The sequence below is a fragment of the Saccopteryx leptura genome, chromosome 8 (assembly GCF_036850995.1).
Source record: "Saccopteryx leptura isolate mSacLep1 chromosome 8, mSacLep1_pri_phased_curated, whole genome shotgun sequence".
NCBI lineage: Eukaryota > Metazoa > Chordata > Mammalia > Chiroptera > Emballonuridae > Saccopteryx > Saccopteryx leptura.
In genome coordinates, this window is record NC_089510.1 from 40,434,899 (window position 1) to 40,450,094 (window position 15,196).

Here is a 15,196-nt window from a genome sequence, read left to right on the forward strand (position 1 = left end):
GTTTTTACAAGCAAATGTAGAGCCTTCACTTGACCTGTGTCTTCTGTGTGATTCTGAGCTTCTCCAGGGCAAAAATGTGCATTATTCACTTCAAGAATTCCTAGCATTTAGTATAGTATTAGAACTTGGGCACTCAATGAATAATTAAATGGATCTGTTTCTTTCTGTCTCCTTTTCCCATAGTCCTATTTGTTGTCTTCGTATTGAATTGATGGTCACTAAATTAATACTCTTTGTTTTCTTGGTTAATGAATAGCAGCTCATTAAATAGCAATAACTGGATAACTAAAAAGGCATCCCTATCTGGTAGTTTTCTTTAAAGAAACTAAGAAAGCTAAACAGACATCATCTTTAGAACCTTCCAGGACCTTTAGAATAAATGAGGGACAGAAAGAGCATAGCTAAAGTCACACACTGTTGGAATGCTAAGCTTCTCATAGAACTTCAAGCCAAGCTGTCACTTTGAAGAATGCATCATGATACAGACAACCTGAGGTATCTTTTTTAAAGAAACCTCGCTTCAAAGGGAATATTATATTGGCAAATGTGCTGATTAAATTCCTACTGTGCATTCCATTTTTAAATGTCACAATCTATTTGCTCCTCTGATTTACATCCGTGCTCCATGCTGTTGGTGGCTGCAGGATTCAGCAAGTCTGATATGAAATTATCTAATTTCCTCATATTAAGGAATAAACTGCAACTCTTCATGTTATGCCTGTTATAGGTCTGCAGAGGACATAAATATCCTCTTCAATTCCTAATTTAGTTCTTTAATCTCTTGTGAAACTAACAATAATGATCATAACAATAAGCCAGCTGTTCTCACAAACATCATACAATGTGGCTTTTATAAAATGTAGAGATGATTTCGGGAGGGCAGAGACTAGCTCTACTGAACTCACTGAGTCTAGGAAGCTGCAGATGCTCCCACTTCAAGTCTGTTAAATCCTGGAAACAGCTTTACAAATTAAATTTTAATCTAGTTCATTAGAAAACAAAACTCATGTCTTCCTATATATGGAATTTTATAGAATCTAATTAAATCAGTTATGACCCTCATGGAGAGTATTGGGCTTCTCAGTTATTAGAAAATTATTTGGTATTTGTATCTGATCCCATACTACAGCTGTGTTAAATGTGTTCATGGAGTGGATCCTTTGCATTTTGAGACATTACTTTCCAGAATTGTGGCTACACTGAAATAGACATCAGTGTGAATAGACAGGGTATTTAACATTGGCTTGGCATGAGAGGTCACTGAGTGAACACAAAGGATTAACCCTTCAGTGCATACTGATGGTCTGTGTGAATGGTGGGTGATGTATAAGAAATCACAGAATATGTGTATGTTTGGATGAAATGCAGTTGGCAGATAATGGACAAGTGATATGTTTCGCTTTTTCTGTCTTCAGACACAAACAAACAGTTTTCAGGGAAATTCTGCTGGCTTGTTCTGGGAGCCTCTACATACACCCTAATATTCTATTTTCATTCCAAACTATCATCCTGATTTCCCACAGTATAAATTTCAATTTACTCTGATAAAACATATGCAAATCTGTTTTGAGTACTAGGTCCTGCAGGGATACAAACTCTATTAGACATATTTCCTACCATGAAATACTATTTGATAAAAATGTAAAAAATAGAGGGAAAATAGTTTGCTTCTGACTAGATGGATTTAGGAAAGCTTTTTCTAAAGATTATGTTTGAGCTGAATAATTAAAAAACAAAAAAAAACAAAAAACAACAGTTGGCCAGAAAATGACAGACATGTACTAAGACCCTGGTAGTGGTGGGGGTGGGAGACATTGAGGAAATGTTTGTTCCAAAATTGGTAGAGAAAGAGAAACCCATGACTTTTCTCTTTAAAATCATGACAAGAGAACTATTTGAGCAAAAAGTTCAATATTAGTGATAAAGACATATGACTAAAACCTATATGCTTACATTGAAAAAAATTCTATCTATATAAATTAAAAAAACCAAAAAATAAAAACAAATAATTTTTTATCTATAAATGTATGTTTTCAATATACTGTTCTTTGATATTTTGGGGTTTTATATTTAAACAAAGAGACAAATGGTGCTAATAAACAAAGCTGGTTTCCCATGCCTATGGGAAGTCTATCTGTTCAGAAAACAAAATTGTCGCCTTCTACCTGATGACAGCGGACTCTAATTGTCTTCGTGATAATCAAAACTAAAGGGCTAGCCAACCTACAAAGTGTTGACAACCAATTGTGATGATTAGAAAAATATTGCTCAATTGCTCTCAAAGTGGATGTGGGGAGCTTAGTAAGCAGCTGCTTTGACAGCAGTGACTGGATGGAGAATAAATGGAGGGAATGTGAAGATAGGAAGCAGTTTGGAGATAAAGCAGTAGCAATCAATATAGTCATCAGAGTTTATAGAATGAGCTATGTATACTCAATACCCACCATGTGCTGTGCTCAACACTGTCAGATATGGAGCTTATACCAACCCAGAGATAAAATAATGTCATTAAATCAAATAGTACCAACATCCATTTTCTGGACTGAAAATTCTGATTCTAGTACAAAAATAGAAAAGCCTCTACAAATCATTTTTAGGTTTTCATGTCTTTATAGGACATAGGGAAGTAGTATTTCATGATTCAATATGACCCTAGCCAGCCCACATCATGCAAATTATCCAGCTCCTCTACGTAATTAAATTATGTGTTTATTTCTCTTCTATGAGTATGATTTTATATTTGCTTTCCTTGAAAATTAGTTCTTCTCAAATAGACTCTAAGCAGAAAAAGCAAGGACTCTTTGTTCTACTGTTTATAGCAAAGTCATTAACAGCATGACTTTTGTAGGTAAATTGTTGTTTACAAGACCTGGCTCTACCATTTACTAGCTGTGGGAGCTAAGAACTAGGATCAGGGTAAATACAGCCTTCACCTTGGGTGCTCAATTTAAGGGAGTGCCAAAAAAATCAATAATCAATATATAAATATTAATAATTTTTAAATTTATTGTTGATATGGTTTAAAACATCCACTCAATATAACACCATTTACATACCCCGTCGTGTCCCCTCATGCCCACGTAAAGTCTCTTTCCCACCCCCATTCCCCCCCTTTTGCCTCCCCTCCCCTTACCTCCACTCCTCCTTTTCTCTCTGACTATTGCTATCCTTTGTGTGTATATATGTGTCATGTATATATATATATGTATGTGTGTGTGTGTGTGTGTGTGTGTGTGTGTGTGTGTGTGTGTGTTTTGGCTGATCTCTTCACCTTCTCTGATCCAGTCCCCACTTCCCCCTTACCTCTGATAGCTGTTCTTCTGTTCCCTGTGACCTTGCCTCTGTTTCTATTTTGTTCCTCAGTTTATTGTGTTGATTAGATTCCATATATATGTGAGGTCTTATGGTATTTGTCTTTCTCTGCCTGGCTTATTTCACTTAGCATAATAATCTCCAGGTCCGTCCATGCAGTCACAAAATGTAAGATTTCTTTATTTTTTATGGCCACATAGTATTCCATTGCATAAATGTACCACAACTTTTTTATCTACTTGTCCACTGATGAATATTTGGGCTGGTTCCAGATATTGGCTATTGTGAATAATGCTGCAATGACATTGGGGGTGCATAATCAATCAACCAAAACCAAAAACAATCCCCTTAATAAAATATTTTTTCTTTTTTAAAAATTTTATTTAGAAAATTAACTTTAACAGGGTGATATTGATCAATAAGAGTACAGAGGTTTCGGGTAAACATTTCTATAGCATTTGAACTATTGATTGTGTTGTATGCCCATCACTCAAAGTCAGATCACTTTCCATCACTGTATATTTGGCACTCTATACCCCTCCCCCTCCTGTAACCACTGCATTTTTACCTATGTTCATGCATCTCTGTTTTATATCCCACCTATGTGTGAAATCATATAGTTCTTGGCTTTTCTGATTTACTTATTTCACTCAGTATAATTTTATCAAGGTCCATCCATGTTGTCGTAAATGACATTATGTCATCATTTCTTATGGCTGTGTAGTATTCCATTGTATATATGTACATCTTCATTTTCCAATCCTCTAGCAAAGGACACTTTGGTTGTTTCCATTTTTAAAACCAAAATTTAGAAAAAACTCCAAAATATCAACATTTTAGATGAAAGCAGGCTATTATTGTTTTGAGACACAGCTACACTGTTCAAGAAACAGTATTGCCCAATCAGTCTGTGGTTCCTGGACCTTCATGGCTCATGTCCCCCACAGGCACATATATAAGAGTTGACAGAAGAGAACAGACTGAGAAATGCACAGCTTATGTGGTCATTTTTTTTATTTTAGAATTTTTACTAACTTTTATCACTTAATCAAAATATGGGAGGATATTTTCATTAGTGTATATAGGGTTGCATGTTTTTTCTTTTATCTCAGAATTCACATCTTGGATATGTTCGCTAACCTAAATTTTAGTCACCTCATCTATAAAAGGGGATAACTGCAGTACCAACCTCATGGTATTATTGTGAGGTATAAATAAGGTAACTCAACTAACTAAATAACTTAGCACAATTCTGTATTCGGCATGTATTAAAAACTAATCTCTAAAGAGTTAATTTTATGATGGCCCATCATTCCTCAGTTTAGTCAGACAGATAAAGAATACTCATGAAGATGCAGGGTGATCATCTGTGAGGCTGGAAGACAGTCAGCTTGTTTTGATTGAACATGTATTGAGTATTCAGTGTCAGGACTAATAATATTTAGAAATATTCACATTTAAAAAATTATCAATTTTTTTTGGAAAACAGGCAAGAATAAAGACTCCACATAGTAAGACCTCTTTACCAGTTCGTTTCCTGCAGACCCTAAGATTATCATTATCAGGTAGCAGTTGAAGTACACTCTACATCCCTTAGAGTCATAGAGTCCTAGTACCCTGTGACTCTCAAGGGCCCTTTCTATCAACAAATTGCCCACACCTCTGTAATCTACAACTTACACAAAGGCCTCTTCTGATCTCCTGAAATTTCTTTAAAATTTTTCACTTGATACTCCCAAAAGTTTTATTTTTGTTTCTGTGTGCATTTGTGTGTGTGTGTGTGTGTGTGTGTGTGTGAGAGAGAGAGAGAGAGAGAGAGAGAGAGAGAGAGAGAGAGAGATGGTTTGGTTTTCACTAGTGTATGTTATCTCTGAGGCTTACTTGTTCTTGGTCTTGGCCATCCCTACATTTTAAAAAAATTTTCCCATTGATTTGAGAGAAAGAGAAAGAGAGAGAGAAGCATTGACTCATTGTTCCACTTATGTTCTGTTTAGTTGTGCATTCATTCGTTGCTTCTCATATGTACCCTGACTGGGGATCAAACTCATGACATCAGAACATTGGGAAAAGACTGTGTCCACTGAACCACCTGGCCAGGGCTACATCCTTCTTTTGGATGTTATGACTTAAGTACCTTCTTACTTTTTGTGACCTTTGAGCAAGTTACTTAACCTCAGTTTATTGCATATTGCAATAAAGAATAAATAAGACTTGAAAAAACTTTGCCCAGTGCCTAAAACAGTAGGCACTAAATAAATTTAAGCAATGACAAATAAGATTATAAATTTTAATAGTGTTCATAGCATGATACTAGTATTATTTCTCCTTCTCCCAGCTCTAGACATTTCAATGTTTGCCTGCACTAGGTTTTTCCACCTCTCCCATTTGCTTCCTGAAGGCAACCACTCATGTGCAGTCTTACTTTAGCCCTTTTATAAGTGGGATTCTAGATCCTTTCAGGATCTTTGGATGCTATAGGTTACAGGACACACTTTACAGCTGAATTCCATCTTTCCCAACAAACGAACAAATCCTTCCCTTTACAACAGTCAACTGTCCAGAAAAATAAACAAACAAGCAAGCCAAAAACCTTCGAATAAATTGGGGGGAGGGAGGTTGTTTTGTTTTGGTATATTTTTATTCCACCAATTAAACCACCCTGGCTAGTCACAACCAGCTACACAATAAAGGAAAAAGCACTTTTTCTCACCAGTCTCCAACCACAACCTCTGACTGCCCTTCTTCCCACAACAAGTAACAGATGGAAATGTTCCAGATCAGATGATGAGTGAGATACATTTTGAAGCCCAAAGATCTCACCAAAACAGTCCCTGTGCATAAAGCAGGAACTATAAAACTAAGTTTGTTGTTCTGAAGGAACTGTAGGGGGAGACTGCCTCCTTAATTATTGGTCCCCAGATCCGTAAATATTGAGCAAAACGCCATCCAATACATAGGGCTTCTTTTGGAGCCCCGTCTCCAGAATATAAGCTCTCTCCCTTTAATTTTCTGTGCCTTTCTTCATTAAGAAGACAGCAGGATAGACTCATAGGTCCTCCTTTATATGGGTATAAAAGTGTGTACATTGTTTTACTGATAAGTCTTATGCAGGGTATGATTTTCTGCAGGAGATATATATATATTTGTAAAGCTGATTTCAATCTTAGCCATAGTCACTTAAAGAATTGTGTCTTACATAACAGTTTCTACTAAGTATATTCTGAAAATATCTATATAAACAATTTAAGAAATCTATATTCATGTATCCACTGTTTCTGTTCTTAGCCTGTACTTGAATTCTTTCTTACCCGGCTTTCATTTCTTCTACCCTGGATTTGTCTCATTTTTTAAATTAGAGATTCTAAGTCAGATCATTGTTTTCATTACTTTATGACTTCTTTCCCATCAGATGCATGCTTGTTCACTCTTCTCCACCTCAGTTTCCTCCTTTTCCCCTGAACCTTGTGCATAGATCCATCTCTTGTTTAGAGTTAGATCAATGGTTCTCAGCCCTGGCTGCTCTGAGGATCTTTAAAAAAATGCTTCAACCTAGGCTTCACCCTAGAAAAATCTAGTTCACATCTTCAGAGAAGAAGTTTATGCATCTGAATGTTTCAAAACAAATCAATTGAGAATATTGAGTTATACTAAAGGGGGTATAAGGACATAACCCTTCCTCTACCCTTGTGCTCCTTAAGAGTGCCCTCTTGGCCCTGGCCGGTTGGCTCAGTGGTAGAGCGTCGGCCTGGCATGCAGAATTCCCGGGTTCGATTCCCGGCCAGGGCACACAGGAGAGGCGCCCATCTGCTTCTCCACCCCTCCCCCTCTCCTTCCTCTCTGTCTCTCTCTTCCCCTCCCGCAGCCAGGCTCCATTGGAACAATGATGGCCCAGGCGCTGGGGATGGCTCCTTGGCCTCTGCCCCAGGCGCTAGAGTGGCTCTGGTCGCAACAGAGCGACGCCCCGGAGGGGCAGAGCATCGCCCCCTGGTGGGCAGAGCGTCACCCCCTGGTGGGCGTGCCGGGTGGATCCCGGTCGGGCACATGCGGGAGTCTGTCTGACTGTCTCTCCCCGTTTCCAGCTTCAGAAAAATACAAAAAAAAAAAAAAAGTGCCCTCTTCATTGGCCCTTAGTCAGAACAATTACTGACATTGACCAACACTGTGACATCCCAGGATCTTGTCAATGGAAAATCAGAGTATGGCAAGAATAATGGGGCTCTTCTTCACAAACCAAGAAAGAATGTGGAATAGAGGAACCAAGTACTCCAGATGATCTATTATCACCAAAATTCTGATTGACATTTATAGCTTATCCTCATGTGTCCTCTTTGAAGATAGCACAAACTTAGAAATAAAGGAAGAAGGGCAATGACCATGACAAGGCTGAGGTAAAGATGCCTACAGCACAAAATTTAAGGAAGCACTCATGCTCAGATACCCAGTCTACATTTATAAGACCCTGAGAGCGAATGGCTCCTTGAATTTTGTGCCCTACGAGTATCCTTACCCCATCCTCGTCCTGGGCCTAAGGGGACCTAAAACGAAACCTTTTCCAAAGTAGTGCTGGGAAGAGAATGCGACTCTAATCATCCAGTTGAGTTGAAGATTTTATAAACAAAATTTATGAAGCCTTTTTAACACATCTTACCATTAAGATTTCTGAACTTAAAATGAGAATTATGATTTACCACTAGCCCTCAGTTCTGTGCTCCCCAAAATCTCACCCCAGACATACAGCTTATAGAAGGTTACAAATGGGAAGTTGTCATCAGAAGAGCAGCAAGTTTCTATTCATATTGAAGGTGACAGTAGTTTTTAACTGAAAGTCAAGTGTAATGATACTTTGTCTAGTAACATTCTAAATATCTTTTGATTTCAATTCTTCATTCACAATCTCTCTCTTTACAAGATATAAATAAGTTAATCCTTGTGGGGTACTTATCCCAGAGCTGGCGCAGCTGAGTACTTAATAACTGGTAACTATTTTTCTTCCTAGGAGGATAATGGGACTCAGGAAGCACTTATTACACAGGGTCACCCCATCAGCAATTCCACATTATTTAAAGACAGAGTCAAGTTAGGTAAAGACTATGGGCTCTACCTCTCTCCAGTCCAAATCCATGATGACGGCCGGAAGTTCTCTTGCCACGTTCAAGTCAAGCCTAGAAAAATCTTGAGGAGCTCCACCACGGTCAAGGTTTTTGGTAAGAGGTTTTGTTCTCTGACTTCCTGCTATCCTATATCAGTGCCTGCCACAATTTTTTCCCTATAGAGGAAGCAACCAGTTACCTGGAGTACAGCCATGTGAGGGTAGCTATTCCTAATTCTGTTTACCTTGATACTTGTCATTCATGTTGGGGGTAGGATGAGGGTAAGAAGTAAAAGAACAATGATTCAGTTAATAGAATGAAATCACACAGAAAGCCATAGATTGGTCAGTTTCCTAGTGATCACTCCCTTATTTATTATAGTAATGATTCCTAAGAAGACTGGAAATCTCTTTAATTATAATTGCCAAAGTATAATTGCCTATTTGTCTAATCATCTTAGTTGCTTGCTGGAGCAACACAAAATAAGGCCAGTGTGAGAAAAGGAAGATGATAAACACAGCTCTAGAGAAAACCTTCAGGTGTCCCATCCTTAACCTCACCCTGACCAACTGGGGTGAAGACTGACCAGCTCCTCCAGCAAAGGAGCCCGCAGTGATGGCCTTCTGACTCTGCACGGCCCAACTTTGAAGGAAAATGTGAAAAAAATGTGAAAATTCTTTTTGCTCAGTGTTGCAAAGAACTATCAATAAACAAAAACCCCTAGATTGGAATATTTTTTTCATCTTTCTAAGAAGTGTATTTTTTTTTTTTACAGTGACAGAGAGAGAGAGAGATAGGGACAGACAGACAGGAACAGAGAGAGATGAGAAGCATCAATCATTAGTTTTTCACTGCGACACCTTAGTTGTTCATTATTGCTTTCTCATATGTGTCTTGACTGTGGGGCTGCAGCAGACCAAGTAACCCCTTGCTCGAGGCGGTGACCTTGGGTCCAAGCTGATGAGCTTTGCACAAACCAGATGAGCCCATGCTCAAGCTGGTGACCTCGGGATCTTGAACCTGGGTCCTCCGCATCCCAGGGTGACGGGAAGAGAATCCACTGCGCCACCGCCCGGTCAGGCAAGAACTGTATTTTTTAACACAGCATTTTAAAATTAAGGCAAAAAGAAAAGCAGTTGTATGGATTTGCAATTAATGTTTTCTAAAAATGAAGTACTCAGTGACTGCTTTGTACTGGGCTCTATAAAGTGCTTGAGATGAAGAGATGAAAGTTTAGCTCTGAGTTACCCTCAATCTAGCAGAACAACAAAATCACTGAAATAGCCCCACATGATTTCTAGTACCAAACAACTAAAGTATTAAGTGTTTTCCTTTTCACTTTTGGAGGCCTATAAATTCTACTGTATTTCTAGGCCTTTGGACCCATAGAATAACTCCCCATTTTACCTGACTCACCGATGATCATGATTCAAGTATCATTTACATACTACACCTTCCAAAAGCTTCTTCTTATCCTCAAGGTTGGGTTCCTAGCTTCTCTTAAAAGCTTTCTTCAAATGTTACATGTCCTCAATTATGCTACTTATCTCAGTTTATTCTAATTTTTAGTTTATGTATCTGTGTTTTTCATGAAAATATAAATTTATTGAGGACAATGAAGATGATTTGCCCACCTTTGTTTCCTCGGAATCTAACATTCTGCCAGGCAAACAGTGGGTGTTTAATATTTGAGGAATGATGACTCTGATGCACACATGCTAGTACCCTGGTAAGATGACATTCTGTGCCACTAACTGTTTTCTTTGCATTTAAGCTAAACCAGAAATCCCCATGATTATGGAAAATAACTCCATGGATGTCTTGGGAGAGGTGAGTCACATGAAAGCTTTTGAAGATCTATAGTGTAACTTGCCAAGGTGTTTCAGCTTGTATTGTCCAGAATGCTTTTCCAAAGGATCTTACTCTGTGGCCATCAGCCAATTAATTTCTGCTGAAGAAGGGCAGCTGAATTGATTCTAGAAACTTAATGGGAATTCTTACTTTCTAACTTAGAGCTCTCAGAGCCTGTGATCTGTGATCCTGAGTCCTTAATTTTCCTGGAAAAATACTCTCAATAGCTTAAATTTCTTTTTAATAAAAATTGAAGTAGATAGTGAAGCAGAAGTAGGGCAGAGAGCAGTGTGAATCCCAGTGAAAGAATGATTTTTATGCTCAGCTGACATTTTGTTCAGAGCCATTTCCTGTACCAGCTTTCCCATTGTTCTTATGTTGAAGTTAATAAGAAAAAACCTGTCCCTGTGTACCCCTTCAGAACCCTAGCTATTTCTTAGGCAGTAGGAGAAAGGGCAAGAGAAAAGGGGAGGTAAAGGAGGCCTTCTGACTTCAATTTCTAGGGGTTAGTTCCCAGCCTCTGATCTTTGAAATTTGAGCTCACTTGCAAGCCCTTCTTGCTGGCTGTGACCTCAGGCAAATTATTTCACATCTCTGTAGTCAGTTTTCCCACTTACATGAAGGAGATGAGTATCTTCACCTTGTTGTTGTTTTCAAGAATTAAATGAAATACTTATGAAAAGTTCTTAGTATAGATGTGGCATATATTAATTGCTCAATAAACAATATTTTATTGTTTTGTTGATATTACTATTATGTGTTAATCAGCTGTCTGTGACATTATGGTTTCATTCAAGCTTTCCAAAATTCCAAGTAAAAGAAATCTCATTAACTCGAACATTTCTCATTACATAGGATGAGAAAGAATTATACTCATATTCATGTTTCTTCTAATTCCAAGAACATTAAATAACTTTTGATGTCTAGTCCTGCTGAATATCAGTCATTTAATTTGGCAGTTGAGCATAAATTATAGCTCAGATTCTGTGGGATGGTTTAAATGAATATATATATATATATATATATATATATATATATATATATGCATTATTCAAGTATTTGTGTGTTTTTTTTTTATTTCATGTGTTCATCTTTTAGATAATTGCTATTGTACTTCTGAACATATAGAAAAGATTTTAAATATTCTGCCACAATTACTTCCCAATTTTATCAGTGGACTTTATTTCAATATTTTAAATAAAACACACAATCTAATGGTACAACGTTTTGTGGGTGCTTTTGTTTCTTATAAGGATTTCTTGTAGGTTCTTGGTGCCAATGTTTGCAGGTAATATGTACTCAAACAGATATGTAACCATAAAATTCAACCCAAGAATTCTAGTTTTTAAAAGGACTTTGTGTTACATATAAGCAAATTTCTTCTTCTGTATCCATGCTTGCCTAAGTGCTGAGAGGGAACCTTGAAAACCTTCCTTCCTGGGGAATCAATGAATATTCTCTTACTAAATTCATATAACCAGTTACAGGACATAGCTTGTCTATAGATCTTTTAACATCTTCCCAAACATTAGTAATTCTTTACTCTAATATTCTTATCATCTCCATTGTATTTATATATATATATATATATATATATATATATATTTTTTTTTTTTTTTTTTTTTTTTTTTCTTTTTTTCTGAAGTTGGAAACGGGGAAGCAGTCAGACAGACTTCCGCATGCGCCCGACTGGGATCCACCCAGCATGCCCACCAGAGGGCGCTGCTCTGCCCATCTGGGGCTTCGCTCTGCTGCGACCAGAGCCATTCTAGCGCCTGAGGCAGAGGCCACGGAGCCATCCTCAGCGCCTGGGCCAACTTTGCTCCGATGGAGCCTCGGCTGTGGGAGGGGAAGAGAAAGACAGAGAGGAAGGAGAGGGGGAGGGGTGGAGAAGCAGATGGGTGCTTTTCCTGTGTGCCCTGGCTGGGAATCGAACCTGGGACTCTTGCACGCTAGGCTGATGCTTTACCACTGAGCCAACCAGCCAGGGCTCCATTGTATTTTTAAATAACTTATACACTCTTTAAATCCCTTTTACATGTTTTTTTTTTTATGTGATATTCTAAACAAGGCTCCAAAATAAGTAGGGTATCTGTGATTGTGCAGATGAGAAATTGGGGCCTGGGGAGTCTGAACAGCTGTCTGAGTCACTAATAAAGAGCCGAGGTAGGATGAGCACTTAGCATGCCCATACCCAGGCTGGATGGTATAATGAAAGGGATCAGCTTCAAGGGCAGGTAGAACTAATGTCAAATCCTAATTTGACCACTTACTAGCTACATGTCCTTACCAGGTAGTAAACCACCATGCATCTCAGCTAACTTGTCTCTAAAATTTGGGTCATAAAAATATTTCATGGGATTCTTAGGTGAATTAAATTTATGCACAGTGAAGAAGTACATAACACATAGTAAACGTCTCAGGAATGTTTCTCTTCTTCCCTCTATTTATCATTAACTCATTCTTTTTCACCCATTTCTTCCTTCTGCATTTATATTCATAAATCTACTATGAGATTGATTCTAGGAGACAGTGTGGAGTAATAAAAAATAGAACATAGATTGTGAAATCCAATAGACCTGGGTTGAATTCTAATTCATCACTTATTAACTCTGGCCCCTGGAATCTCAGTTCTTTAGCTCCCTTGCAGTGAACAGGGACAATGATTCCAACCTCCCAAGGCCGATGTAAAGATCAATGAGAAAACATATGCGAAGTAGCTATCATCTACCTACCATGAGTGTTGGGCAGTCAGAATGTTGTACTCCATCCCTTCATTCCTTACAAATTAACTAAATCATATGCACTTATTAAATGCCTATGACATGGTATGCATTCACTACACCAGCAGTCCTCAGTGTTAGAACAATAGGAATTTGGTCAGTTGTGAGTAGTGTTACATTCTAGTATTACTGTTAAAGTTAAAAAGTTTATGGTTAATTTAGTTTTTTTGGAAAATAGAAAAGTCCCCAAATTATTCTAACAATGATGCTTCTCAAGCTAAGAGGGGCCAGGGATGTCCAAGTACCACACCTGTGGATGGCATTGCTCTTGTTTGTTCCTGAGAGTGAGGCTTCACCAGGGCTCCACAATGGCACAGAAGTTCCCTTTGTAGCTGAAGTGGAAAAGGGACCTTCCGTTTAAATCTCCAGGCCCCGTCATATAGCAGATTTTTACATCAGAGTAAAAGATGCTGGGGCTAAAAACCCCTGAGCCCAGAGCCCCGGGCCCTCCACATCCAGCTACAGTGATGCAGCAAAAAAAGACACAAGAGAGATGTGTGAAAAATTTCAGAGCTGACTCAGCAGTTCAGTCTCTCCACAAGTCTCATGTCTCCCTTTCATGCCCGTGCTATATACTGTAACTCGATCATCACCATACATTCTGCCCTTGTCACTCTTCATCTTTATGTTTCAAAAAATTTAGGTGAAAAAATATATAGAAAACTACCTAACATGAAACACAGGAAACAAAAGCAGTTGGGGTTAAAAATGCCTAAGAAAGAATATAAAACAGACACCATAAGCTAAAAACACATATTGGAGTTAGCAGAATAGCACTCTAGTAGATGTTTAGAGAATTTGATACTTAATTTATTTAATTTTGGTTTTGTAAAAGCTTGAATCTTTGTGGATTCTTTGACCTTCTGAGGCAACATGTTAAGGGTGTGTGTGTGTGTGTGTGTGTGTGTGTGTGTGTGTGAGAGAGAGAGAGAGAGAGAGAGAGAGAGAGAGAGAGAGAGAGAGAGAGAGAGAAAGAGAGAGAGAGAGAAAGAGAGAGAGAGAGAGAGAGAGAGAGAGAGATTAGGTTCTGACCTCTTTTCTTCTTTTTTTTTTCTAGCATATTGTGGCACAATAAGGCTTTGGGTCTAAATTTCTAGTCCCATGAGTGCCAGCTGTCATCATCATTGGGGTGGTGGGGGCCTGTGCTTTCGCCACCACTGGAGAAAGCCCTCAGAGAGGAACTGCACTCCGGTGGGGAAATCATGTAGAAAGTGAACCTGTAATATCAGCCAGCTTTCTAGGGGAAAAGATTACAGGACTGCAGTGCAGCCTGGGTTTTTCGTAAGCTTTGTGTTTGAAATTGTGTTTCTTCCACAAACAGCTCATAGGAACGACAGAGCTGGTTGTTAGAGCAGCTGACAGAGTCTTAAGAACAAGCATAAAAGGGAACCACATGGGTGAGGACTGAACGAGGCAAGATACCGTTGTTATACCAGGACCCTGTGTGCTTCCAGGCTCAGGGAGGACCATGCCCAGGCAGTACTGAGTTCACCTGCAAGATGAGAGACCACTGTCTTCATCTCCTCTTGTCTTCCCCAGCTTTCACCATTCCCTTCTCCCCAGGCCCAACCCAGTTTTTGTGGGGTTTTTTTAAAATATGTTCCAGAGAAATCATCCAAAACAAAAGTCAGCTCCAGCGCAGAGGCCAAAGGATGTCCACGTTGATTTGATTCTGTTCCTGAGTTAACATTTTAGCATATCTTTAGCAACTTAGGGAATTTTTCTCTTCCTGTCGACTGTTAGTCTTCCTTTTTTCAAACTATCTCTGAAAGTTTAATGATGAAGATTAAAAAACAAATCTGAGGACAGTGGATGGATAAGCAGTCAGCATTTCAGAGGCAGGAATAAAATCCAAAACCTACTTGCTCAAACAGACGAGTGGTCTGTATGTTCTGTAAAAACAAAACAAATGCAACATAACATTAAAATTGACCTCAGAATCTAAGAAAATATTCTCTGTCCTTCACTCTCCCAGACGACCACGGGCTGTTTTATTTTTCTATGGCAAATTTTGCCTAAGGAGCTGTCTCTCTTCTCATATCTTTACATTTTTCTCTATCCCTTTTTCTTTTAACTTTTCTGCCTCTCTCCCATATTTCTCCTATTTACCCTATTTCTCCATATTCTTTTTTCTTTTTGAGTTTCTTTCATCTTTTCTTC

General features: G+C 38.5%; 1 protein-coding gene across 2 annotated transcripts in view; it reads left to right on the forward strand.

Annotated features, from left to right (window-relative positions):
* The window catches only part of CD96 (CD96 molecule), an 81,124-nt gene that overhangs the window by 16,742 nt on the left and 49,186 nt on the right, over positions 1 to 15,196 (forward strand). For both annotated transcript variants that reach the window (XM_066347652.1, XM_066347653.1), the window contains exons 4-5: positions 8,309 to 8,516; positions 10,177 to 10,232. In XM_066347652.1, coding sequence (XP_066203749.1) covers positions 8,309 to 8,516; positions 10,177 to 10,232 — 264 coding nt within the window. The remainder of the gene's footprint in view (positions 1 to 8,308; positions 8,517 to 10,176; positions 10,233 to 15,196) is intronic.